The sequence below is a fragment of the Monodelphis domestica genome, chromosome 4 (assembly GCF_027887165.1).
Source record: "Monodelphis domestica isolate mMonDom1 chromosome 4, mMonDom1.pri, whole genome shotgun sequence".
Classification (NCBI taxonomy): Eukaryota; Metazoa; Chordata; class Mammalia; order Didelphimorphia; family Didelphidae; genus Monodelphis; species Monodelphis domestica.
Genome location: NC_077230.1, coordinates 394,795,747 through 394,822,018, shown reverse-complemented (window position 1 = coordinate 394,822,018; position 26,272 = coordinate 394,795,747). Strand labels below are relative to the sequence as shown.

General features: G+C 45.6%; 1 protein-coding gene across 3 annotated transcripts in view; it reads left to right on the top strand.

The window, feature by feature from the left end:
• The window catches only part of KAZN (kazrin, periplakin interacting protein), a 1,589,619-nt gene that overhangs the window by 1,509,870 nt on the left and 53,477 nt on the right, over positions 1 to 26,272 (top strand). For 2 of the 3 annotated variants that reach the window (XM_056825274.1, XM_056825275.1), the window contains one exon: positions 718 to 841. In XM_056825274.1, the coding sequence (XP_056681252.1) occupies positions 718 to 841 (124 nt within the window). Of the gene's footprint in view, positions 1 to 717; positions 3,274 to 26,272 lie in introns of those variants that run through there. The other variant, XM_056825276.1, reaches the window with a different exon arrangement.

Genomic DNA, 26,272 nt, shown 5'->3' with positions numbered 1-26,272 from the left:
GGTTATACTCTTCATATTATGAAATAAGTCTATAACTGCTATTAAAAAAATGAGGAGGCATCTCAGTGGCTCAATGGATAGGGTTTAGCAGGCAAAGAATCAATTACTGAGCATCAGTTCCAAGACAGAAGAGTGGTAAGGGCTAGGCAATGGGGGTTAAGTGATTTGCTCAGGGTTGCCCAGCTAGGAAGTGGTCAGATTTGAACCCAGGACCTCCCATCTCTAGGCCTGACTCTCAATCCACGGAGCCACACAGCTACCCTAGTCATTAAATATTTATTAAGCACTCCCTTTGTGTCCAAATAACCCTGTTTGCCTCAGTTTCTTCATCTGTAAAATGAGCTGGAGATGGAAAGGGCAAACAACAGACACTTCCTAGCTGCCCCCCTTAATATCACTCCTAAAACAGAAGAGCTGCAAGGTCTGAGCAATTAGAATTAAGTGACTTGCCCAGGGTCACACAACTAGGAAGTGTCTTGAGGCCAGATATGAACCCAGAACCTCCCATCTCTAGGCCTGGCTCTCCATCCCCTGAGCCACCCAGCTGCCCCCTACAATCACTTTTTTAAAGGACCCCGAATCCTCCGATTTCTCCATTTGCTTCATTTCCAACCTTGGGGTTCCTTCCAATGCTGTTAAGCGCCATCTACTTCCTTACGCAGTTCTCTTCACTCATCTAACCATCATTTCCTTCTCTCTTTCCCCCGCCACTTTTAGTCACTAGAGGATCTCGAAGACCAAAAAAGGAAAAAGAAGAAAGAGAAGATGGGATTTGGCTCCATCTCCCGGGTCTTTGCCAGAGGGAAGCAGCGGAAATCCCTCGATCCAGGCCTCTTTGATGGTACTGCCCCCGATTATTACATTGAGGAGGACGCAGATTGGTGATAACTGGCCTCCGACTGCTGCCCATGTATGTGTGCGTGTGCGTCTGTGTGCGTGGGGATGTGTCTAACAACGAGAAAAACCCGGAGCGTGAGCCCCTTCCTCTCCTTCGCCGCCACCTCTGTAATTGATGTATATATTACGAACTGTGTGTGAACATGTTAACTGTTTGTTGTCCGGAGCGATGCAGGCGTGTCGTCTTCTGATTTTATTTCTGTTCTCGTCGGTTTGTTTCTTTCATGTTTGGGGTTTGATTTTTGTTTGTTTGTTTCGTTTTAATCCTTTTTTGTTGTGTTCAGTTGGGGGTAGTTTTTTCTTTTTTTTTTGTTCTGCACCCCTTCTTTTATGAAACTTGAAGGACTGCTGTGTATTTGTAAATAATGAAAAACCCGTGTGCACCTTGTGCTTGTAAACGTCTCTTGTCCAAACCGCTCTTGCTGGAGCCCAAATCGTGGTGCGTTCTGTATCTGGTCTGTTTCCCCCCTCCCACCTGGTGTGAACGTTGCAGGGAGTGGGGTCCCGAGAGTGCACAGGGTACGTGCCTCAGTCACATGAACAACGAGAAATACCGGCCCCATCTGGGCAAGGTATATTGTCCACAAAGACTAATGAGCCCAGCCAAGTGGGCCGTCTTCTTGGCTGGGTTCATGGGAGATTTAAAAAAAAAAATGGGCTTTTTTTAATGGCCTGCCAGTTTTTAAAATTTTTTTTCTTTAAGAAGGAAAAAAAATGGTTTCGTTTAATTTATTTGCACAAAAGCAGAAAACTTATTCTATCTAAATTATTGCATAAATATTGGAATTTCTATTTTTCCAAGGGGTGGGAGGGAGGCGGGTGTGTTTCTATTGCCTATATGTTCTATATCACGCTGCTGCCAAATAGAGATAGCGTTTAAGATGGCCGGAGCCCAGGGAACGTGTGATTTTAATCTCTTGTATTTTATCCGGCATTTTTCTGTTCCTTCTCCCATCTCTCTCTCTGTGTCTCATGAACATTCTCTCTAGCCACCTTCCCCCAGGCTAGACCCCACCCCCACCCCGACCCCCATAGCCTCCGTCTGGCCCTGCTAGGGCATCGGATGCTGACCACAGGAGTGGCCTGGCCCCAGGTGGAGGATCGTGAACGAAAGTAGGGTGGGCGGGGGGTGGACGGAACTCGCCACCAGTCCGAGAACTGGGCAGAGATGGCCGTTCTGCTGGAGTTGGCCAAGAGGTGAGCTGCCCTCTGCCCCAGGAGCGGGGATTCGAGCTTCCCTCCTCAACCGTAGCTTTTATTCTGCTCCTCATCCCTCGCCATTCCTTTCGAGTAGAGGACAGAGAGTCTCCAAGGGAGTCGTGGCACCCATCTCAAGGGGATGTCGTGCCAGGCGTACTTCTCCAGCATGGGGCACCCATTCCATACCAAATGTCTGTCTTTTAGTCCCTGGCACTTCCCCCAAACTCCCTGGGCCTCCTTCTGTCTCATCATCCATCCCATGCTGCAACAGGCTAGGCTTAGAAACCCAGCTAGGAAGAGCCGTCCGAGAGGGCCCTCTCCCGGACCTTCTTCTAGGCATTCTTCCACCCCCACCCACTCTTACTTAACCACGACTCATGAACTAAAGGGCTGTGTGCGTTGATGACAGCAGGCCTGCTGGAGGTCTGAAAACAGGTGGCCGATTTTATTTTTAACTGTGATTTCCCCACCCCGGCCCCCTTCCCCCTTTTCTTTCTCCTACTATAAGTCAGTCAGGTCTCTGCCACAGGGGACCGTTTGCTACGCTTCCCGCTGACCATACCCTTTAAAGTCCGACACGTACTAAATTCTAGGAAGCCTGTTTGCTTTAATAACTCCTCGCAGTGTGCCCTCTTGGAAAAAAAAAAGGGGGGGATATTTTAACTTAAAGGGACAGAGCAAAGCAAACGTTGGCATGGCAAGCTAGCTAGCTTCTGGATTTCTTTTTGGTGGGGATGAGCAGTTTGGGGAAAGGGAGGAGTGGAAAGCCACCAGGAGTCCCCAGATGGGGGCTTCGGACCTGGCCCGCCCGGGTCTGGGAGGAAGCTGCCCTTACCAGTATCTGTCACTATGGAGGAATAGTCTAGAAAACATTTTCGCCCCCCTGAGTTTCATTTTTTTTCTTTCCCCTGGTCTTATTTTCTTTTTCCTTAATAGAGAAAACAAAACAGCCTCTCCTGGTAATAAGTTAGTTCCTGTTCATTTCAGATTTTTAAAAAAATAATTCTAAAAGTTACTAAGAGGATGATTTATTTAAGAGAAGTATGACAAATAGCATATGAGTTATGGGTAACATTAGATAATAATAACCTTTCCTGTGGGAAAGGTTTCTTGAAGGCATGGATGCAAATATAAAAATATAAAAAAAATCTAAATAAAGCTTATTTTAAAATATGATTGAATTCTATGTCATTTGATTGTTTCTATTTTCCTCCAGGGTGGGGAGTCGGCCAGCTCAGGGTGTTCCTCCCCTCCCCTACTCCCCCACCCTCAATATAGTCCCAACCTTGGAATTCCAGGGCTAGGTCTGGGAAAGCTGGGTTGGATGTGACCCCACACATGGATGGGGAAGTGAGCACCCTCCCCAACTTCAGCTGAGCTATTTGCTCGATGATCATCCAGGAAGAAGCCTTCCAGACTAATCCACGGGTAGGCACAGAGCAGGCACCTCCCCCACCTCCATCCCCCCCCCCCAAAAAAAAATAGAGAGAAAGATCTAATCTCTGGCTTGACGAAGCAATACTCAGTGGTGTTGTGGGAAGAGAGCCCCGACTCCAGAGTGTCGGGCTGGATCTGAATGCAGGCTTTGACACTTAGAAGCTGTGTGACCTTGGGCAAGTCCCTTAACTTTGTATTCCTTTTCTGTAAAATGGCAGACTTGAACCAGATGATTTGTTCTAAAAACCTTCCACCCCCAAAAACTGTCAAGGCTGCCATATTCTGTCACCCATAAGGGCTGATCCACCCTTGTTCAAGTGTTCGTGTCTCCTGAAGTCCAAATGGGGCACAAATAGCTTCAGAGAACTTAGATTCTATATTATAAGCATCCTCTTATGGATGTCAGTGGAGCTTTGCCCAGGACAGCTCCCCAAAGTATTTTTTTAACCCTTACTTCCTGTCTTAGGATCAATACTAAGGCAGAAGAGCAGCAACGGTGAGGCAATTAGAGTTAAGTGACTTGCCCAGGGTCACACAGCTAGGAAGTATCTGAGGTTTGAACCCCGGTCCTCCTGACTCCAGACCTGGCGCTCTAGCCATTTTGCTACCTAGCTGCCCTGCCAAAAGCATTAGAGGGGTTTTTCCCGACCCCAACTCTGGCTCTCTTCCCATCACACCCCACTTCCTTAACACCGTAGATAGAAAAGGGCGCTGGATTGGAAGTCAAGCCCCCCCAGATTCAAACCCTGGCTCAGGGACAAATCCACTCCAGTCCTTTATCCCAGTTTCCTCATTTGTAAGTGTTAGCTGACCGATTTTGAGCGGGAAGCTTGTAATAGGCTGGGGCTGACCAGGTCAGTCTATTTGTTTAGCTTCAAGATTTTAAGGCTATAATGAAACGAGTTCGTCCATCAGCGATAGGAGATTTCGGGTCCTAATAAGGAAAGCTGACTCCTTGCCGGTCCAGGAAAGGTAGTTGAACCCATCTTCCCAGAGTGAATCAGGATGCCCCCCGGAATGACCAGGAAGCTGTGTCCCTGCCCTAAGCCTTAGTTAGTGCCCTGAGCCAATGAAGTCCTTTTTTTTTTAAAGCCCTGACTTTGTCCTAGTAACAAACTCTAAGACAGAAGGGCACAGGCTAGGCAAATGGGGTTAAATGACTTGCCCACCAGGGTCACGGAGCTAGGAAGTGTCTCAGTTCAGATTTGAACCCAAGTCCTCCAATCTCCAGACTTAGCTCTCTAGCTACTGAGCCACTAAGGAAAAGAACCAGCCTCTCTCACATGGCAAGGGACTCTCATTTTATGAGAAACTTATGACTGACTGAGGAAATCAAGTACTTTTCTCCAGGTCACCTAGGAAATAAGTAAACAGGGCAGGATTTGAACACACATCTCTCAGTCCAAAAACAGGACTTCTACTGTTGGATCACAATAAAGGATTCGGACTAGGTGGGCTCTAAGATCCCTTCCCACTCTAACCCCAGAGGCAGCAAGGTGGTTCAGTGGATAGAGTACCAGACTTGGAATCAAGAAGAGTTCAAATCCTGCTTCAGACACTTTCTAGCTATGTGACCCTAGGCAAGTCACATAACCCTGTTTGCCTCATTTTCCTCATTTGTAAAATCAACTAGAGAAGGAAATAGCAAACCACTCCAGGATCTTTACCAAGAAGATCTTAAATGGAGTTACAAAGGGTCTTATGACACAACTAAAATAACTGGACAACAACAAATCATTAACCAGATATAATAATAAGCTGACATGCTTTAAGATCTTCTGAGGTGCTTTTGGCCCTCACAACAGGCCAGTGAGGAAAGATCCTATTAAATATCCACTTGAAATATAGGGAAACGGAGTCTTACAGACATGAAATCCAGGATTACCCAAACAATATGTTGAGACAGAATTTGAATCCAGGTCTTCCTAATGCTTAGTCTAGTACACTGAGTAGCCCCTTGTTGGGGGACTCATCCTAACCTCCTCCTTTCCCCAAGGAATAAGAAATGGATTCCATCTTCCTAGAACCAGCAGAATAAGCAAGCAGAATCCAGCCATTCCATCCCCATAGCCTTTCCTCTCTCCTTCTGACGTGCAGGAGGAAGGATTGTATGTCTCACCACTCTGTGGGCTTGGATGGGCCTTTTGAAACCTCTCTTGCCTCACTTCCCCTCTTGACTGATTATTCTCTTGAATCTATGATCCTGTGAATATTTGGGGTCTCTCAGGCCATCTCTAACCTCAGTAGCTCACTTCTCCACCTCCCAAGACTCTAGGGCTTTAATGGATTGAACAATAATAAGCCCTAGATCTGGAAAGCATTCCTCCCACTGACTTGGTCCCATGCCAGGCATCTCTCGAGAGCCCTTGTCCCTGGCATGCTTCACTTCCCCTAGGGAAGCTGCCCTTTCAATCTTTACCACTTTTTGAGGCACTATTAGAACACTGAACTTGTAGTCAGGAAGACCTAAATTCAAATCCTGCCCCAAACATAATAACGACAATAATAATAACACCAACAATGAGAGCAAACATTTATAGAGCACTTTAAAGTTTGCAAAGGATTTTACAAATATTATTTCATTTTATGGGGAAGGGTTTGGGTACTATTATTATCCCCATTTTGCAGATGAGGAAACTGAGGCAGATAAGAGGTTCAGTGACTTGTCCAAAGTCACACAGTAAGTCTCTGAGACTGGATTTGAACTCCAGGTCCAGCACCTGCTAGCTCTCTGACAATGGGCAAATCACTTAATGATCTTGTGCCTCGGTTTCCTCATATGTAAAATGATGGGTTCAGACTCGGTGATCTCTAAAAAACTGCCTTTCCTAACACAAGATAGATACAGCATTGCCTCAATGGAATACAGGTGATTCCAATATTAATTTATTCCAATATGAAAGTAGCTGGCTGTCTTTTTCTAGGGTACAGGGGAGGCAGGAGTCACAGATTTCAAGCCCAGCTCTTTCTCTCTGGATCTTGACTCATTTATGAGACTGAACTCTTCTGATACTAACTACATGACCTTGGACAAGTCACTTCTCTCAAGGCTTCAGTTTCCTCACCTGTAAAATGGGAAGAGTCCTATTGACACTGCCTAGCCCAGAGGGTTGTTAGAAGTGAGAAAAGTGCTTTGTATACCTTGACCATACAAGGGTGAGCTAGTAGTAGTAGTAGTAGTAGTAGTAGTAGTTGCAGTAGTTGTTGTTGTTGTCGTCATCTAGAGGCCAGTCTCCCAACCCCAAGGAAAGCCTATATAGCTTGGGAAATAGTGCTGAATCAGAAGGGAACTCAGAAATTTGATCCACCAGGGGAGGAAACTGAGGCCCAGAGCAGTATCAGAGCAGAGATTGAGGGCTGGAGGAAACCTTATAAGTGATCTAGGCCAACTCCCTTATTTTATTGTGGGGTTTTTTGTTGTTGTTGTTTTCACTGGAGTGGTTTGCCATTTCCTTCTCCAGTTCATTTGCTAGGTGAGGAAACTGAGGAAAACAGGGGTAAGTGATTTGACCAGAGTCCCCCAGCTAGACAGTGTCTGAGACCAGATTGGAACTCAGGGAGAGGAATCTTCCTGCCTACCTCGGTGCTCTATCCACTGTTCTATCTGTCTGCCACCAAGCCCTTTATTGTCACAGAGGAGAAAATAAAGACCCAGGGAAGGGCCATAGTTTCATCCCAATAGTTTTAGTAGCGCAGCTAGGATTGAATGCTCTGTAGCTTCAGACTTAGACCTCTTTCCACTCCTTCATCAAATATCAATTCCGCCTCCACACCAGCCACAACAGAGTGCTACCGTATGCATGCAAGCAAGTATTTATAGACCCTTTTATGAGTCAGACACTCTGCTAAGGGGTAGATAGAATGCCAAGAAGGGCAAAAACAGCCCCTGCCCTCAGAAAATTTAACAATCTGACGGGCAAGACCGTGGATGCAATAAAGAATACAAAATTCATGCAGAGGAAAAGAAAGGCAACTTTAGGGGCTTTATATTTGTTTTGTCCATGCTGTCTAGAACACCTAACACCCTAATCCCTGAGTGTCTGTTTAATTTAAAGGAGGGTAATGAGGGACAGTTAGGTGGCTCAGTAGATCAAGATCTAGGACCTGAGTTCAAATCTGGTCTTAGACACTTCCTAGCTGTGTGACCCTGAGCAAGTCATTTAATCCTTTTTGCCTCAGTTTCCTCACCTATCAAATGAACTGGAGAAGGAAATGGTATACCACTCCAGTAAAAAATACAATACAATACAATGCAATGCAATAAAGGAGTTTGCCTAGATGACTTCTGAGGTTCCCTCCAGTTCTAAATCTCTTCTATAATCTGAGCAAGATGGAAGGTAAGAGTTATTTTTTAATGGAGTCCATAATGATTTTTTAAAAAATAAAACTCTTACATTCTATCTTAGAAATAATGCTAAGAATTGATGCCAAGGCAGAAAAGAGTGGTAAGGGCTAGGCAGTGGGGGTTAAGTGACTTGTCCAGGGTCACACAGCTAGGAAATATCTGAGACCAGATTTGATGGTAAGGGTTTGAAAATAAAAAATAAATAAAGGAGGGAAATGCCAGTGAATCAAAAAATCCTAAATCTCTTGACTGGTCTTTAAATAAAATAACTCCAAATGAAAAGTACCTCATCAGGGCTAGGGAAGACAGCTCCCAGACTATCACGCTACCAAAAAACTATGGAAGACAGCTGAACAGAGCTTTAATTTCCTATTTATCAATACCTCAGTGGCTGAGCCAGCTGTCTCCTCCTAGCCCTTAGGTCTCCCTCAGTCTAGGATTGCAGCCCTCGGGTGCTAGAAACATGGAGGCTTCTCATACCCAAGCTTCTCGTACCCGGTCCCATGAGATGCCAGCTTCCAATTAGGAGCAGAGCTGGCAGCTGTGCGGATGTCAGGCCTATTTAAATTCAGACAGAGACCACTTGCCTGAGAAGGAAGCAATTAGGCTGCCCTGGGGTCACAGAGGGTGCTCTGGCGGGCTGGCTGGGGTGTGCAAGAGTCCCACAAGCCCTCTCTCAAAGAGCGGGGACTGAATTGTAATGGCTCAGAGTCCAGCCCACACCATCTGTGCACAGCAGGAGATGTCTGATGGGTGAGAGACACCCTGTCCTTTGGCGGAATGTAGGGGTGAGGGGGGGAAACGTCCCCTTCCAGAAAGAATATTGAAAATCCTCCAAAGTGTGGGCAGATTGGGGGCTTCCTGGCACCACTAACACTCACTGAGGCTGAGCATACCTTTGAGAGATCCCAAAGAGTTCTCCAAAACAAATGGCTCTCCATGGAGATTGGAGCTGGGGTCCAGGGACCCTGTATCTGGGTCGTAGATCCACCTATGCCACTAATGAGCTCTGTGACCTCAAGCAGAAATAATCCCAAGAATAATCCACATTCCTATAGCTCTAGATTTTATATCCATTCGCTCATTAGCTGCTCATAAAGAGGTCCTTTAGGGGGCATCTGGGTGTCTCAGGGGATTGAGAGCCAGGCCCAGAGATGGGAGGTCCTGGGTTCAAATCTGGCCTCAGACACTTTCCAGCTGTGTGACCCTGGGCAAGTCACTTTACCCCCATTGCCTAGCCTTTACCACTCTTCTGCCTTGGAACCAATACATAGTATTGATTCTAAGGTGGAAGGTAAGGGCTTTAAATAAATAAAAATAATAAAGAGGCCCTTTGGGACAGTGGAAAGTAAGCCAGACCCGGGTCTGAGTCTCTGCTCCTTCATAATAGTCTCCCTGGGCCTCCCAACAGCCCTGTGATATGTGCTACTATGATCGATCCCCATTTTACATTTAGAGAAACCAAGGCTAGAAACGGTTAAGCAATTTACTAGAGGCCTTACAGTTAGTAGGTATCTGAGGCATGTTTGGAACTCAGAACTTCCTGGCTCTGAGTTTTAGACTTCTATCCACTATGTTGTATAATATACTCACTATGTGCCATCTTAGTTACTAGCTGCTCAGAGGTAAAATGAGGAGGTTGGAGTGGTGGCCTCCAACCTCCCATTCCAGCTCAGGGAGCCTGTGGGTCAAGTGTTCCTGAGCATTTGGCACCTGGTCTCCTCTCCTATAGAATGAAGGGAGTGGGATGATCTCTGAGGTTCTTCCCAGCTCTGAAACTCCACGATTTTAACCCACCAGAGGGAGGCCCACTGGTTCCCGATCGAGACTCTCCGGGAAGGTCCACAATCCCTTACGTCAGTTTCTGCTGTCCACTTTCTCAGCTGAAGAAGTCAGGACACAAAAGCCCAGTGCCTGCTGGGCCAGGAAGCCCCAACCTGCCTGTACATTAGAAGATTTTCCCTACTCCACAAGGAAGCTTTTTCTCCCAATCAGATGTCCCCCATGTCTCACCCATCAGGCACCTCCTGTGCTCATTCATTCCAGGCTGCTTAGTTGTCTCAGTAACTTCTAGCTGCACCAGAGGGTGCAGGAAGGTCTGACCTGGTCACATTGCCCTGCAACGGTCCACACTCCAGAAATGGTCAAGGAACAGGACCACCAAGAGCTTTGGGGTCAAGAAGATGACAGAATCTCCTTTATTCCTTATACCATAATTTATTTTTTTAAACCTTACCTTTGAGAGGCAGTGAGCTTGTTCAGTGCATAGAGAGCCAGACCTAAAGATGGAAGGTCCTGGGTTCAAATCTGGATTCAGATACTTCCTAGCTAAGTCACTTAACCCCATTGCCTAGCCCTTCCCACTCTTCTGCCTTGGAACCAATACACAGTATTGATTCTAAGATGGAAGGTAAGGGTTTAAAATTTTTTTTAAAAACCTTACCTTCCATTTTAGTAACAATTCTTAAGTCAGAAGGGCAAGGGCTAGACAAATGAGGTTAAGTGACTTACCCAATGTCACACAGCTAGGAAATATCTGAGGTCAAATTTGAACTCAGGTCTTCCTAATTCTAGGCCTAGCTCTCTATTCATTGAGCCAACTAGCTACCCCTCACCCTAGATCTTTAGAGCAAGTTGGGTGATACAATGGATAGAGTACTGAGCCTGGAGTCAGAAAAATCTGAGTTCAAATCCAGCCTCAGACACTTACCCATTGGGTGACCCTTAGCAAATCTTTTACCCTTTCTCAACCTTAGTTTCCTGAACTCTGAAATGAGGCTCATAATAAGAGCAACCTACTTCTCAAGGATGTTGTGAGGATCAAATGAGAGAATATTTGTAACAACACTTAGCACAGTGCCTGGCGCTTAGTAGGTGTTATTTAAATACCAGCTCTTGTTATTGAGGAAGGGATTAATTAAGTCATGAGAAAAATAAAGGAGAGCATCCAGAGAAAGCCTATGGTGCCAGGAGCATAGGATAGAAGCTAGGGACTAGAACTATGACTTCACTGATAGAGGGGACTCTATTTACCAATGTGGGTTATTACCTTTCCTTCCTCCTTCACAGTACTCTAGAACATAGACCTGTTAAGTGACTTCCTAATGTATATCAAGCAGGACTTCACTCTGAGGCCAGCCATCTACCCACTTCTCCAAGGCCCTAGGAGCATAAATAAAATAGGGGATGACAAAGAGAGAGGGCTAAGGAACCAGGCCTTTGGGCAGCTAGGTGGTACAGTGGATAGAGCACCCAAATCCAGCCTTAGACACTTACTAGCCGTGTGACTCTGGGCAAGTCACTTAACCCTGTTTGCCTCAGTTTCTTCATCTATAAAAGGAGCTAGAGAAGGAAATGGCAAACCACTCTAGGATCTTTGCCAAGAAAAGTTCAAATGGAGTCATGAAGAGGCAGACATGACTGACATGGCTGGACAACGACAGAAATGAACCAGATCTAGAACCAAGAGACTTTGGAGAGGGAAAAAACAATGTTATCAGATAGGGGTTAGGGGAAGTAATGGACAACATTTCAGAAGGGCAACGAAACCAAGTAGGAAAGAAAAGATGAGCAGCAGTAAACTGCTGGTGCATAGGACGATGGGAATGGTCTACTCTGCTCAGACCATATCCAGAGCCCTGTGTTCCATTCTTGGTGCCGTATTCTGAAGAGGAACATTGATAAGCTGGAGAAGAATTAGAATGGTGAAGAGCAAAGCAAAGGCTGGAGGGCCACTCCTATTGTTGAGTAGGATATAGAGAGGATTCTTGTCCAAATGGTAGGTTGGACTGGTTGGTTTCTGAGATCCCCTAGAACTCAGAGATGTTGAAGAAAATGATACAGTCAGAGGACAAAATAATGAGGGGGGAAGATTCTGGAATGGGTCATGAGAAGGCCAAGGCAGTTCCAGAGATCCTCAGGCAAAGAACAAAATCCTACTCCCATCTGTGATTTGGGTAGATTAATAGAATTCATTGAGCTGGGCGGGAGGGGGGGGGGGGGCTTAGAATACAGTAAAGTAGAACTGATAGAGATTTTAGAATACAGAATGTAGACGCTGGAGGGAACCATAAAACACAGTGTCGGTGCTGAATGGGATCTCAGAAAAGTGTCAGGTGAAAAGGACCTTAGAACACAAAATGCCAGAGCTGAGAAGGGGCTTAGAACATGGAATGTCAGAGCTGGGAGAGACCTTAGAACAGAGAATGTCAGAGCTGGGAGAGACCTTAGAACAGAGAATGTCAGAGCTGGGAGAGACCTTAGAACAGAGACTGTCAGAGCTGGGAGAGACCTTAGAACAGGGAATGTCAGAGCTGGGAGAGACCTTAGAACAGAGAATGTCAGAGCTGGGAGAGAGCTTAGAACAGAGAATGTCAGAGCTGGGAGGGACCTTAGAACAGAGAATGTCAGAGCTGGGAGAGACCTTAGAACAGAGAATGTCAGTGCTGGGAGAGACCTCAGAACAGAGAATGTCAGAGCTGGGAGAGACCTTAGAACAGAGACTGTCAGAGCTGGGAGAGACCTTAGAACAGGGAATGTCAGAGCTGGGAGAGACCTTAGAACAGAGAATGTCAGAGCTGGGAGAGAGCTTAGAACAGAGAATGTCAGAGCTGGGAGAGAGCTTAGAACAGAGAATGTCAGAGCTGGGAGGGACCTTAGAACAGAGAATGTCAGAGCTGGGAGAGACCTTAGAACAGAGAATGTCAGTGCTGGGAGAGACCTCAGAACAGAGAATGTCAGAGCTGGGAGAGACCTTAGAACAGAGAATGTCAGAGCTGGATGTCAGAGCTGGGAGAGACCTTAGAACAGAGAATGTCAGAGCAGGGAGAGACTATAGAACACAATATCAGAACTGAGAGGGATCTTAGAACAGTGTCAGAGCTGGGAAGGAACTTAGAACAGAAAATGTCAGAGTTAGGAGGGGCCCTAGAACAGAAAAAGCCAGGTGTGTCAGTAGCCCCACAATACAGACAAAACCTGTTGAGGCTCAGACAAGAAGAGGAACATAGCTAAAGGCTGTATACACACAGTGTGCTGCTCTCCATAAACTGAAGACAGCAGTGTCTACACCCATGGGGAATCAACCACAAGAACTCTGAGCCTCAGGGGTTCCCAGAGGCATTGCAGACCCTTCTTGACTTGGAGCCCTCAGACCACAGAATTATCTATTTGAAGCTGGCTAGGACCTCAGGGACAGGAGGAAGAGACTTGCCCTTGGTCACAGAAGGTGGCAAGTGGCAGAGCTAGGAATCGAACTCAGGTCCTCAGATGTAAGAATTAGTGAGCTCTTTCTACACTATTTCTCAGGGTTAATATACCCTGGACCACAGTGCTGATTGAAAACCCTGAGCCCTGCCCACCCATAAACAGAGTTCTTCCCTTTGTGAGAACATCTTAGGGAAGAAAAGAGGAAGACGGGGCTCATTTTCTGCTCAGAGCCTGGCCTCTGACTTCCAAGTCTGGTCATTTCCTATCGACCTCATTGTTCCCACCCAATCCAGGGCTTTTGTCCTAGACCAAACCCCCAGGACACTTGGATTGAGGCTGACAGACCTTAGAATCCCAGCATTAGTCAGGAGGGACTTTGGAGGCCAGTCACTAATTAAAGAAGGATACCATCTCCAGTCTAGCAATGCCTGGGCATACAGAGCCCTGACTTTAGGGTTCCAATTCCAGCTCTCCTATCTCTTCACTGTATGATCTTGGACAGGTCATTTAACCTCTCTGTGCCTCAGTTTCTCCATCTATAAAATTAGAATGATGACAGCTCTACCATACATTTTCCTTTGTGCAGAGGCAAAGAGGTAAAAAGCCAATGAAGTGACACCAGCCTAAATACCTTGGTGTTTCTGTGCTGACTGTTGTTCAAAGTTACAGAAAAAATGAGATCTCAAGGTAACCTCTCTGATATCATCATGCAGCCAGACAGCCTGGGCTTAGCATTCCAAATTAGGTCCTCTCCTGCTGGGCCACTCTGTTTTCATTTTGATTTCTACATCTAAGAGACATCCCCATCTGCCAAACTGGAGACAGCATGTTATCATGGGAAAAGCATTGGCCCTGAAGTCAGAAGACCTGAGTTCAAATCCAACTTTTGATGATTACTGCCTGGGTGACCTTCAGCAAGTCACTTGACCTTGGGGCCTCAGTTTCCTCATCTGTACAATGAGAAGAGCAAACTAGATGGTCTCTGAGACTCCTTCTTCATCCATGATCTTGAGCTCCTACTGCCTTGCCAATTCGGTGTAGCCCCAGGGCCAAAGGCTGGTAATTTCCTCACTCATTGTTGCCACTTAGTCCAGGACTTTTGTCTTGGACCAGCTCCCACAAGACTTGGAAGGAGGCTGATAGACCTTAGAACCTCATCGTTAGTTAGTTAGAAGGCCAATCTCTAGTCGAAAAGGGCGACCCTCTACAAGTCTATGACGTGGAGAAAGGTGACTCCAGTAATAACGGCAGCATTCCCCGAAATCTGTACAATGCCTTGAACTGCCAAAAACAGTCCCGAATCCATCTTTGGGTATGAGGACTTCTCGGTCCCAGGAGGTGCCCCCAGCCAAGCCCCTCTTAGCAAGGGTGGTGAGCAGGCTGGGCTCCAGATGGGTAAAGACAGAGCTGCCGCCCATTTACCATTTACCAAATGGAAGCCAACTCAAGCCCTTGACTTGCCAGACAGGCAGTCGGAGCAATCAGCAGCTCAGAACTGGAAGCAGCATTTCACAGGCAAGGGAAGATGGAATGAGGCTGGCACAACAGAGATGGAGAAGAACAGACCAAGAGAGACAGAGACAGAGAAGATGGACTGAGATACAGAAGCAGCAAAGTAGAGAAGTGGGGAGGGAGGAAGAGATACAGAGGGGATGGGCAGAGAGAGACAGGGCTAGAGAAAGGTAGAGAGGAGGCACTTAGAAACAGACAACCAGAAAGAAACAGAAATGGGACGTAAGCAGAGCATCTGGGCGACTCAGTGGATAGAGTCAGACCTGGAGCTGGAAGGTCCTGGGGTTCAAATGTAGCCTCAAATATGCCTAGTGTGACCCTGGGCAAGTCACTTAACCCCAATTGCCTAGCCCTCATCACTAGTGACATCAACACATATTTATTAAGTGACTACTATGTTCCAAATCCTGTTGCATGCCATGGATACAAAGATAAAAGACAAAGTGTCTCTGGCCTTAAAGATTCTGCCTTGGAACGAATACTTAGGATCAATTCTAAGATAGAAGGTAAGGGTTTAAAAAAGAGATGGGATGTAAGCTCATTGTAAGGGTTTGTTTCCCTAGCACAAACCTAGCACCCAGAGTAGTCCTTGACACATAGTAGGTGCTTAATAAGTGATTGCTGATCATGCTAGGCATAGAGACACCCAGAAACAAAGTATAAACAGAGACACATAGAGATGGAGAAGCAGAAAAATAGACAAGAAGGGCTCCCACAGAGACAGAGGCAGATGAGATAATGGAGGGGGGGAGAGATCAAAACTTGAACCCAGAGCCCAAGAGAAGCAGATAGACAGATAGGGCTGGAAAAACAGCCCACAGACATATACAGAGGCAGAGCTATGAGAGAGAAACATAAAAAAATCTTCAGAGTGGCAGACATAAAGGAGCATGCACAGAGAGAAACACACATCCACAGAGGAAATGGCAGGGAGTCAGAGGAGACACGTGCACACCGTCCTAGGAAAGAAAAACCGAGGCATCCAGCTAGATGGTCAGAGACATGAAAACAAAAAGGCAAATACAGAAGCAGAGACAGAAAGGCAAAAGAGACTCCCAGAGACACAGAAGAAGAAGGAAAAAGAATCACATATTTATTAGGTGATACCGTGTACCAGATGCTGTTGCATATAAAGATTAAAGACAAAGTGTCTCTGGCCTTAGGGAGTTTGCATTCCATCAGGACAACCCAGAGAGACAAGAGAGAAGGAGAAAGAAGAGGAAGAGGAGGAGGAGGAGGAGGAGGAGAGAGAGAGAGAGAGAGAGAGAGAGAGAGAGAGAGAGAGAGAGAGAGAGAGAGAGAGAGAGAGAGAGAGAGAGAGAGGAAGGGAGGGAGGGAGGGAGGGATGGAGGAGGAGAAAGAGAGAGAGGTGGGGGAAAGGGGAGAGAGAGGAGAGAATGGAGAGAGAGAAGAGAGAATGAGGGAGAGGGAGAGAAGAGAAGAGAAGAGAGAGAGACAGTGCTAGACACAATGAGTTGGGCATAGATCATAGATAATCATGAACACAGACATTGGAGTCATAGAAGAGAGGAAACAGAGATGAAAGGTTGGGTGGTTTCCATCAAAGGGATGAAGAATGATGGTCCCTGAGGCTCTTTCTAGTTCTAATTCTATGATCATATGTCCTCCCCAGGCCTCAGTTTGCTCATCTGTAAAATGACAGGGTTGGATCAGATTGCCCCTGAGACCCCCAATACTTCTAAATCCATGATCCTCTGCCCTTTCTCCAAAGCACTCAGTCCACTAAACAACGTCCTTTGGGAGGGTTGAACCCACTTCTTTAAAATGGGGCTCCAGTGCCTCCCCAAGAAGGAAGAGATCAGCAGAGAATCCTCAGAAAACCTAAACAATCTCTAGAGGAAACCATTGGCATGCTAAGGGGGAAGGGGAGAAAGCAGAAAGAAATGAGAAAGAGAAAGTATTATGGGATGATGAAAGAACACTAAAGAAAGGAGGCAAAGGAAGTCTCCAGGAATCTCCTTATGGCCCCCTTCTCTTAATCTCCTTATCTCTGTATCAGGTCTCTGCTCTTCCCAGAAGCCTGATGGAGTGGGGGGGCAGGAGCAATAGTGCCCTAAGCCCCCTAGAGACTCTGGATAAAGGCCTGGCATCCTGGGGAGATGAAGAAGACCAAACATTTCCAAAGACATCACTTGGGCTTAGTGAGGAGAGTGAGGCCCCAAAAGAACATAGGAGCATAGCCAGAACTGGGAGGAGTCTCAGGGATCATCATTCTCCTCTCAAAGGCCCTTCCAGTCCAACCGTCTGGTTTTGCAGATGGAGAAACTGAGGTCCAGAGAAATGAAGGGACTTAGCTGAGGTCACAGGGGCAGTATCAGAGCTGGGATTGGAACTCAGAGGGGGTAACTATTTACCACTTGGGCATCAGTTTGTCCCTGGCCCCCCAAACGTGCTCCTTACTTGGCATTAGGTCCAGTGCTTAGTTAGAGGGTTTCCTGGCTCTGACTGAGGGGTCCTCCAGGATTGGAGGGAGCAGGAGGAAATGAAAAGGAAATGACAGGGCAGAGTGGGACTAAAGGTCAGGACAGGCTCAGAGGAAAGGCCTTTGGCACCCCTTCCTATGGTACAACCTGGAGCCCTAAATCCAGAGAGAACATTTATTATAGAAACGGACCATAGATCATTTCAAGTGTCCTGCCAAGGCTGCCCTCTTGGGAGCCCCGAATGGAGCTTAGTAAAGACTGTGATAAAGCAGCTGTAATACAAAACTCTGGGTCCTTAAGAGCTCAAGCAGCCATGGGGACAGCTTGCTATGGCAACCTCCTCCCAGACACTGATCTTTTGCCGTCCTCCAGAGACTTTCCGTCTCGTTCCCTGAATGTGCCATGTTCTGCCCTCCCCAACTCCTCAAACAAACACACCCAAGCCTTGAGCCGAGGAGCAGCAGGTCTGCTTTCTAGGCCTGATACAAGCAAGAACCAGCTCTGTGACCCTAGATGAGCCATTTCCCCTCCAGGGGCCTTACTTTCCTTATCTGAAAAAGGGGGTCATTGGATTCAAAGATCCCATCCTTATTCTGGTAGCCTGTAGTAGAGATAATGAGGAAAATGTCTAGAGTGCTTTAGGATCTAAAAGTGCTTTGTCAAATATGATCTCACAACTACTCTGGGAGGTGGGGATGATTGTTAGCTTTATTTTACAGATGAAGAAACTGAGGCAGAGTTTTAAAGTGGCTTGCAAAGGGTCACACAGCTAATAAATGTCTGAGGCCAGAACTCAGGGAGATGAGTCTTCCTGAATCCAGGTCCAGCACTGCTATCCAGCGTGTCACCTAACTGCCTCAATGATTCTCTAACAATGTATGGTCCCAAGATCTCTCTCAGTGTTAACAGTTTGGGTTCTAGCCTTCTGTACTCTAAGATCCACAAAAGACTCCCTCCCAGCTCTGACATTCAGTGTTTTAAGGGCTGTCTCAGCTCTCTCATTCTGGGTTCTAAGCTCCCTCCCAGCTCTGACATTCTATATTTTAAATCTCCTCCATGCTCTGACATTCTGTGTTCTAAGGTCTCTCCCAGCTCTGACATTCTCTGTTCTAAGCTCTCTCCCAGCTCTGACATTCTCTGTTCTAAGGTCTCTCCCAGTTCTGACATTCTGTGTTCTAAGGTCTCTCCCAGCTCTGACATTCCCTGTTCTAAGCTCTCTCCCAGCTCTGACATTCTCTGTTCTAAGGTCTCTCCCAGCTCTGACATTCTGTGTTCTAAGGTCTCTCCCAGCTCTGACATTCTGTGTTCTAAGCTCTCTCCCAGCTCTGACATTCTCTGTTCTAAGGTCTCTCCCAGCCCTGACATTCTCTGTTCTAAGCTCTCTCCCAGCTCTGACATTCTGTGTTCTAAGGTCTCTCCCAGCTCTGACATTCTGTGTTCTAAGCTCTCTCCAAGCTCTGACATTCTCTGTTCTAAGGTCTCTCCCAGCTCTGACATTCTCTGCTCTAAGCTCTCTCCCAGCTCTGACATTCTGTGTTCTAAGCTCTCTCCCAGCTCTGACATTCTCTGTTCTAAGGTCTCTCCCAGCTCTGACATTCTCTGTTCTAAGGTCTCTCCCAGCTCTGACATTCTCTGTTCTAAGGTCTCTCCCAGCTCTGACATTCTCTGTTCTAAGGTCTCTCCCAGCTCTGACATTCTCTGTTCTAAGCTCTCTCCCAGCTCTGACATTCTCTGTTCTAAGCTCTCTCCCAGCTCTGACATTCTCTGCTCTAAGCTCTCTCCCAGCTCTGACATTCTGTATTCTAAGCTCTCTCCCAGCTCTGACATTCTGTGTTCTAAGGTCTCTCCCAGCTCTGACATTCTCTGTTCTAAGGTCTCTCCCAGCTCTGACATTCTCTGTTCTAAGGTCTCTCCCAGCTCTGACATTCTCTGTTCTAAGGTCTCTCCCAGCTCTGACATTCTCTGCTCTAAGCTCTCTCCCAGCTCTGACATTCTATATTTTAAGTCTCCTCCATGCTCTGATATTCTGTGTTCTAAAGTTCCTCCCAGCTCTCTGAGCTCTTAGCTCAACATTCTCTGTTCTAAGGCCCTTTCCAGTCTCTGACATTGTTTTAAGACTCCTCTCAGCTGATATTCTCTGTTCTAAGGGTTCTTCCAGCTCTGACCTTCTCTGTTCTAGGGGTCTCAGCTCTGACATTCTTTCTGTATTCTAAGGACCCTTTCAGAATTCTCTGTGTTCTAGAGGCCCTCCTAGCCCTGACATTCTCTGTTCTAAGGCCCTTCCCATCTCAGATACTTTGTATTCTAAGGGTCCTCCCAGCTCTTACATTCTATGTTCCAAGGCTTTTTCTAGCTCTGATATTCTATGTTCTAAGATCTCTCCTAATCGACTTTCTATGTCATAAGGTTCCTCCTGGCTCTGAAATTCTATGTTCTAAGGGCCCTCCAAGCTCTAACATTCTATTTTTAAAAGCCTACTCCTTATTGGTTCCTTTCCATTTCTAAGATATCTCTAGGACCAAAGAAACCTCCCTTGAAATTTTTTTTTATTGCCCCACCAAGATGAGATGCTTCTAGGATGAAGAAGGTAAAGAGACTGTCAATTATCAGGGTATATGGAGGGCTTGCCACCATGCTGCAGAGGAGGGGCAGAATCCTTAGATGTCTCCTCACCATAAACCATCTTTCCCAAGGCCCACGGGTGTCTCAAGGGTGTCATTCCAGGTGCAGGTTAAGTAGGTCTCATCAGAAACACTCCCCAGGGCCCCGTCTTCTCTTCCAAGAAGCCGCAGCAGAAAAACAACAGGACACAAAGCAGTTCTAACGTTGCCCTCTGTCACTGTGAGCATACTCGTGAGCAGGGCAGGAGGCAGATTCCCCGTCTCCAGTGGGATCCCTGTTCCCCACCACTGGCATTCTAAGTAGGAGGGCTCCAACCAGCTACCTGCAAGGATCTCAGCTTTCTGTATCTTCTACCACATCACCAAAGGCATCTTCTTCCTGAATATGACATTATTAGCCTCGTTTTTTTATTGGAAGGATCTCTAAATATTTCACCTCCATCTTACTTCTCCTTTCAGCCTCCTCCCTTTAAAAGAGATAAAGGTCAGGGCTCAGTAGACAGAGAGACGGACAAGGAGGCAGGAGGACCTGTGTTCCAATCTGGCCTAAGACACTTCCTAGCTGAGTGACCCTGGGCAAGTCACGTAACTCCCATCACCTAGTCCTTATAGCTCTTCTGTTTTAGAATCGATACTAAGACAGAAGGTAAGGGTTAAAAAAAAACAATGAAGTAAAGGTCCAGCATTAGTGTTATTTTAATCAATCAGCAATGGATAAACTGAGACCTAAAAGGATAATGTGATGATAATCTTTTTCTAATAAAAACTAGGATTTTATTGATTTAATATTTCTCTAGACCAATGCAGCTGAGTACCTGCTGTGTGATTTAGGACCTTAAAAAGCTGCCTGGGGCACTGAGTGAAGTGACTTGCCCAGGATCACACCGCCAAAATTTGACAAGCGAAGGACAGGAATCCAGGTTTTCCTGAAATAAAGGACAATTCTTTATTATATTATATATATAATGTTTATTAATAATAATAATAGTATTGAGAGTAATTATTTTTGAGAGCCTTTCTGCTTCTGTATTGTAATAATAGCTTGTATTTGTATATGACTTTAGAATTTGAAGAACATTTTATAATCATTTTTTCCCATTTGGTTCTCACAACAGCCCCTTGAGGTCCAATGCTTGGAACACTTATTGTTCATTCATTTCCATTGTGTCTGACTCTTTGTGACCCCATTTGGAGTTTTCTTACCATTTCCTTTTCCAAGTCATTTTACAGATGAAGAAACTGAGGCAAATAGGGTCAATGACTTGCCTAGAGTCACACAAGTAGGAAGTATCTGAGGCCAGACTTGAATTCAGGAAGATAATGACTCCAGGCCCAGCACTTTATCCACTATGGACATAGTAAGACCTTAAGTACTTGTTTCCTTCCTTCCTTTCTTCCTTTCTTCTTTCCTTCCTTTCTTCCTTCCTTCCTCCCTTTGTTCCTTCCTTCCTTTCTTCCTCCCTCCATTCCTTCCTTCCTTTCTTCCTTCCTTCTTTCCTTCCTTTCTTCCTTCATTCCTCCCTTCCTTCCTTCCTTTCCTTCCTTTCTTCCTTCCTTCCTTCCTTCCTTCCTTCCTTCCTTCCTTCCTTCCTTCCTTCCTTCCTTCCTTCCTTCCTTTCCTTCCTTCTTTTCTTCCCCCTTCCTTCCTTTCCTTTCCTCCCTTCCTTCTTTCCTTCCTTCCTTCCTTCCTTCCTTCCTTCCTTCCTTCCTTCCTTCCTTCCATGCTTCACGCATGATTAACCCCATTTTGCAGATGAAGAAAATGAAGTTCAGAGATGTGTAATTGCCCCATGATCACACAACTCATAAGGATCAAAAGTGAGATTCTAGGCCAGGTCTTTCTTGAATCCAATTGCTGGCTCTTACTTGAGGTGGTACATGATTCTGTGGTAGATTCAGGTCTAGAAACAGGTTTCCAGAAAGTCAAGGCTGGATTTAGGAAGATCTAAACATATCCTCATCTCCTTGCTACTCAAAATATAAGATTTCTGGTCTCCATAGGCCACCCCTTCTATTTTTCAATTTGTGGATCAATAATAAGTCAAGGAAGCAACTAGTTGGTTGGCTCAGTGGATAGAGATCCAACCCTGGAGGCAGGAGATCCTGGATTCAAATCTGACCACTTCTTAGCTATATTACCCTAGGCAATTCACTTAACCCCCCATTGCCTAGTCCTTGCCACTCTTCTGCCTTGGAACTCGAACAGTATTAATTCTAAGATGGAAGGTGAGGATTCACAAATAAACAAAAAAAAAGAATCCTAAGTCAGTGTAGACTATTCAGGGTTCAGTCAGAGCCAGGGGAAGTCAGGCAATTGCTCCTCCCTAGACATGACCACTCCACCCTGACACTGACTGAGAAACCAGCCCGAACTAGAAGGGACCTCAGGCATTTAGTCCCAACTATTCTCAAACAAAAATCTCCTCTATATCAAATAAAACACTTGCTCCATTTCTGGGCTTTGGTTTCTTTGACTTTAAACTGAGGGTATTTGCACTTATAGAACTTACCTCCCAAGGTTGTTTTGAGTTTCAAATGGGATAACATAGGTAAAGCTCTTTTATCTTAGAGCACCCCATAAATGCCTGCTAAGATGGCTATTTTTATTATTGTCTGCAGCAGACTTTCTTGACTTTTTTGGTATCATGGGCCCCTTGGGGATCTAGTGGAGCCTGTGGGCTCCTTAAAATGGTGGTTTTCAATGCATAAAACAAAAGGAAATCAATTCCACTAGAATTCAGTTTACAAAATATTTTAAAAAGACACAATTCCTAGCCCCCAGGTAAATGAGGACGAAGGGCTGAGCAAGCTTTATTCTGTCTACTCCAAGCCTGGTCTGCTACTTGGAACACTCCTTCACACTGTTCCCAGCAGAGAGATGCTTAATTACTTTCCCCTGAATAAAGCAGTCGTGTGTTTGGCTTGAAAGCTACACAGATGACACTTTCCTTCCTCCTTTGGAGTTGGCCTGGTCTCAGGAGAAGGAGAATGAAGGAGTCCCTGGAATATGAGGGCCACGGAGGTGAGAAGCCCTCGTGCCCCACTGCCTCCTGGCAGGAGAGAAGATACTTAGACTCAATGATTTAGAAAGGGATGGTAGAGGCCATCCAGTCTAACTCATTCATAGATGAGGGAACATGACCTTCCTAGGGTCACATACTGCCACAGACTAGCTGTGTGGCCTTGGGTAAGTCTTTCCCCTCAGATCCTCAGTCACCTCATTTGTAAAATGAAGGAATTAGACTAGAACATTTCCAAAGTCCCATTTAATAACTCTTCATTTCTGATCCTATATAACATAGCCAAGGTATGATTCAAACTTGTGACTTCAAACTCAGCCTCATTCCAATCTACAAATAGGATATCAGCAATAATGAGGAAGAAAAAAATCTCTTCTTAATTCAGAGGAACATAGCATCAAAAACTTGAAGAGATCTTAATATTCAACCCTCCTAATAAGGGAGTATTCAAATATAATAATATTCTATACTATAATAATGTGATTATATAAATGATTTTAATATATTATTTAATATAATAATAGTTAGTTGGGGGTCACAGAGGAATAGCAAGCCAGGATATCTTCCTGAGTTCAAATCTGGCCTCAGACATTTACTAGCTGTATGACTCTGAGGAAGTCACTTATCCCTGTTGGCCTCAGTTTCCTCCTCTATAAAATGAGCTGGAGAAGGAAAGGTCAAACCACTCCAGCATCTTTGTCAAGAAAACCCCAAATGGGGTCACAAAGGGTCAGATATGACTGACAAATAACTGAACCACAAATAACAATAATGCAGATGGGGAAAATGAGGCCCAGGAGAGAAAGTGAGTATGAGTAAGTAGGAGAACTGGGATGCAAACGGACTAAACCTCGAGTTCTTTTCATAATTCTTTATATAAGTCCCCGATTTCTTTCTCCCTACCACCCACCCTTCCTCTTTCTGTTGGTACAGGCTCAGAAAATATGAACTCATTTTAACACAAGCCTGAGCCAAACATAATTAGGAAAGTAAATCTGTTGTAAAAAAAAAAATCACATCATGCCCCCAAAGCCAAATAGAAATTATTTTTTACTACCCACTATGTTGCATTATCCAAACATTGCTCTCTTTGCATGGAAAATTAAGAACAGACATCCATAAATATATGTATGCCCAACTAAATGCTAATAACTCAGCCTCCTAAGGCATTGCTTAATCCCCAAGACCCACCTTTTCTCCCCTAAGAAGTACCCTGGGGGTTATAGGGAGATAGACCAGGCTCTTTCATTATTCATTACAGGCATAAATTGCTGTTCTCCCCCAAGCAGGTGATTCTTTGCAAGGCTGATTTTATTGATGACAGTGAACAATTCCATCAATTCAGTTCAACATTTTACTAAGCACTTACTGTGTACAAGCACTTAGTGTGTACAAGCAACTTAGAATTCTAGAGCTGGGAGAGCCCTGGGAGCATGAACTGTCAAAATGAAGAGGCAACTTAGAACCCAGAACATCCAAGCTGGGAGACCCTTGGAACAGAGAATGTTAAAGCTAGAAAGGACATAAAAACATAGAATGTTAGGAGGAATGATGTCAAAACTGGGAGGGAACTTGGAATAGACAATGTCAGAACTGGGAGAGACCAGAGAACATGAAATGGGAGAGACCTTATTACACATATGTCAGAGCAAGGAAGGTCTTAGAACAGAGAATGTCAGAGCTGGGAGAGTCCTTAGAACAGAGACTGTCAGCGCTGGGAGAGTCCTTAGAACAGAGAATGTCAGAGCTGGGAGAGAGCTTAGAACAGAGACTGTCAGAGCTGGGAGAGACCTTAGAACAGAGAATGTCTGAGCTGGGAGAGTCCTTAAAACAGAGAATGTCAGAGCTGGGAGAGTCCTTAGAACAGAGAATGTCAGAGCTGGGAGAGTCCTTAAAACAGAGAATGTCAGAGCTGGGAGAGTCCTTAGAACAGAGAATGTCAGAGCTGGGAGAGAGCTTAGAACAGAGAATGTCAGAGCTGGGAGAGTCCTTAGAACAGAGAATGTCAGAGCTGGGAGAGATCTTAGAACAGAGAATGTCAGAGCTGGGAGAGAGCTTAGAACAGAGAATGTCAGAGCTGGGAGAGTCCTTAGAACAGAGAATGTCAGAGCTGGGAGAGTCCTTAGAACAGAGAATGTCAGAGCTGGGAGAGTCCTTAAAACAGAGAATGTCAGAGCTGGGAGAGTCCTTAGAACAGAGAATGTCAGAGCTGGGAGAGAGCTTAGAACAGAGAATGTCAGAGCTGGGAGAGAGCTTAGAACAGAGAATGTCAGAGCTGGGAGAGAGCTTAGAACAGAGAATGTCAGAGCTGGGAGAGACCTTAGAACAGAGAATGTCAGAGCTGGGAGAGACCTTAGAACAGAGAATGTCAGAGCTGGGAGAGAGCTTAGAACAGAGAATGTCAGAGCTGGGAGAGACCTTAGAACAGAGAATGTCAGAGCTGGGAGAGACCTTAGAACAGAGAATGTCAGAGCTGGGAGAGACCTTAGAACAGAGAATGTCAGAGCTGGGAGAGACCTTACAACAGGGAATGTCAGAGCTGGGAGAGATCTTAGAACAGAGAATGTCAGAGCTGGGAGAGACCTTACAACAGGGAATGTCAGAGCTGGGAGAGACCTTAGAACAGAGAACCTTAGCACTGGGAGGAGCCTTTGAAATCACCAACCATCTGATTTCCCAGATTACAAAACTGGAAATCATCCTGTAACATGATGAATCTATAAAACCACAAATGATAGCATGAAGATGCCGACTTTTCATTAAATCAGAGAATATTGGAAAGAGGGAGAGTTTAGTTGTTTTTCTCTGGGTTTTGCATTAGACACTGTGTGTCCCTGTCTCTCCAAGGCTAAAAATGCAGCAGCCACTGATTTGACTCTGTATCTGATCAGCTCAGTGGCTTTGACCTGGCCCAGTGGCCCCTTCCTAGACAGCCTGGTGGCTCCCCCGGTGCTCCCTGCAGGGACTCTGGCCAAGGCGGCTTTAAGACAAAGCACTTCATAGGGAGCTGCAAGCTGATGGAGCCCATTGTTCCAACATGAAGATATTAATTGGTTTCAGAAGGCTTTGGATGGATTTCTGCACAGCAGATTTGTAACAGATTACTCGGGGAAGCAGCCATGTTTGGGGAGTCCTTACTAACAGCCTTGGGAAAGCTACCATCTTGAGGCCCCAGTCATAAATCTCCCTCAGAATACCGTTGATCGTCACTGTCACAAATAAGACACTAAAGTTGTCCAGATCGGCCTTTAATCTGATGGAAAATGTTGCCATTCTTGTATCTCTCCACAATCTAGAGCTTAGAACAGCACCTGGTATGTAGTAGGTGTTTAATCAATGCTTACTAATTGATTATTAGCTAATTGATCCTCAAAAGCCAGAGAATAATTCTAATACAAAGTTGTGGAGGGAGGGGGGCAGTCCCATTACAAGGCGCAGAGCTCAAACTTAAGGCCCTCATTTAGCCAGAAAGAGACAAGGGATCCTTGGGTCAAGAAGCATAACTGAGTCTGCTCTAGAACACAAAGCTTGATATAGTGGAAAGAATATTGCATTTGGAGTCAGTGGACCTGGGTTCAAATCCTGACT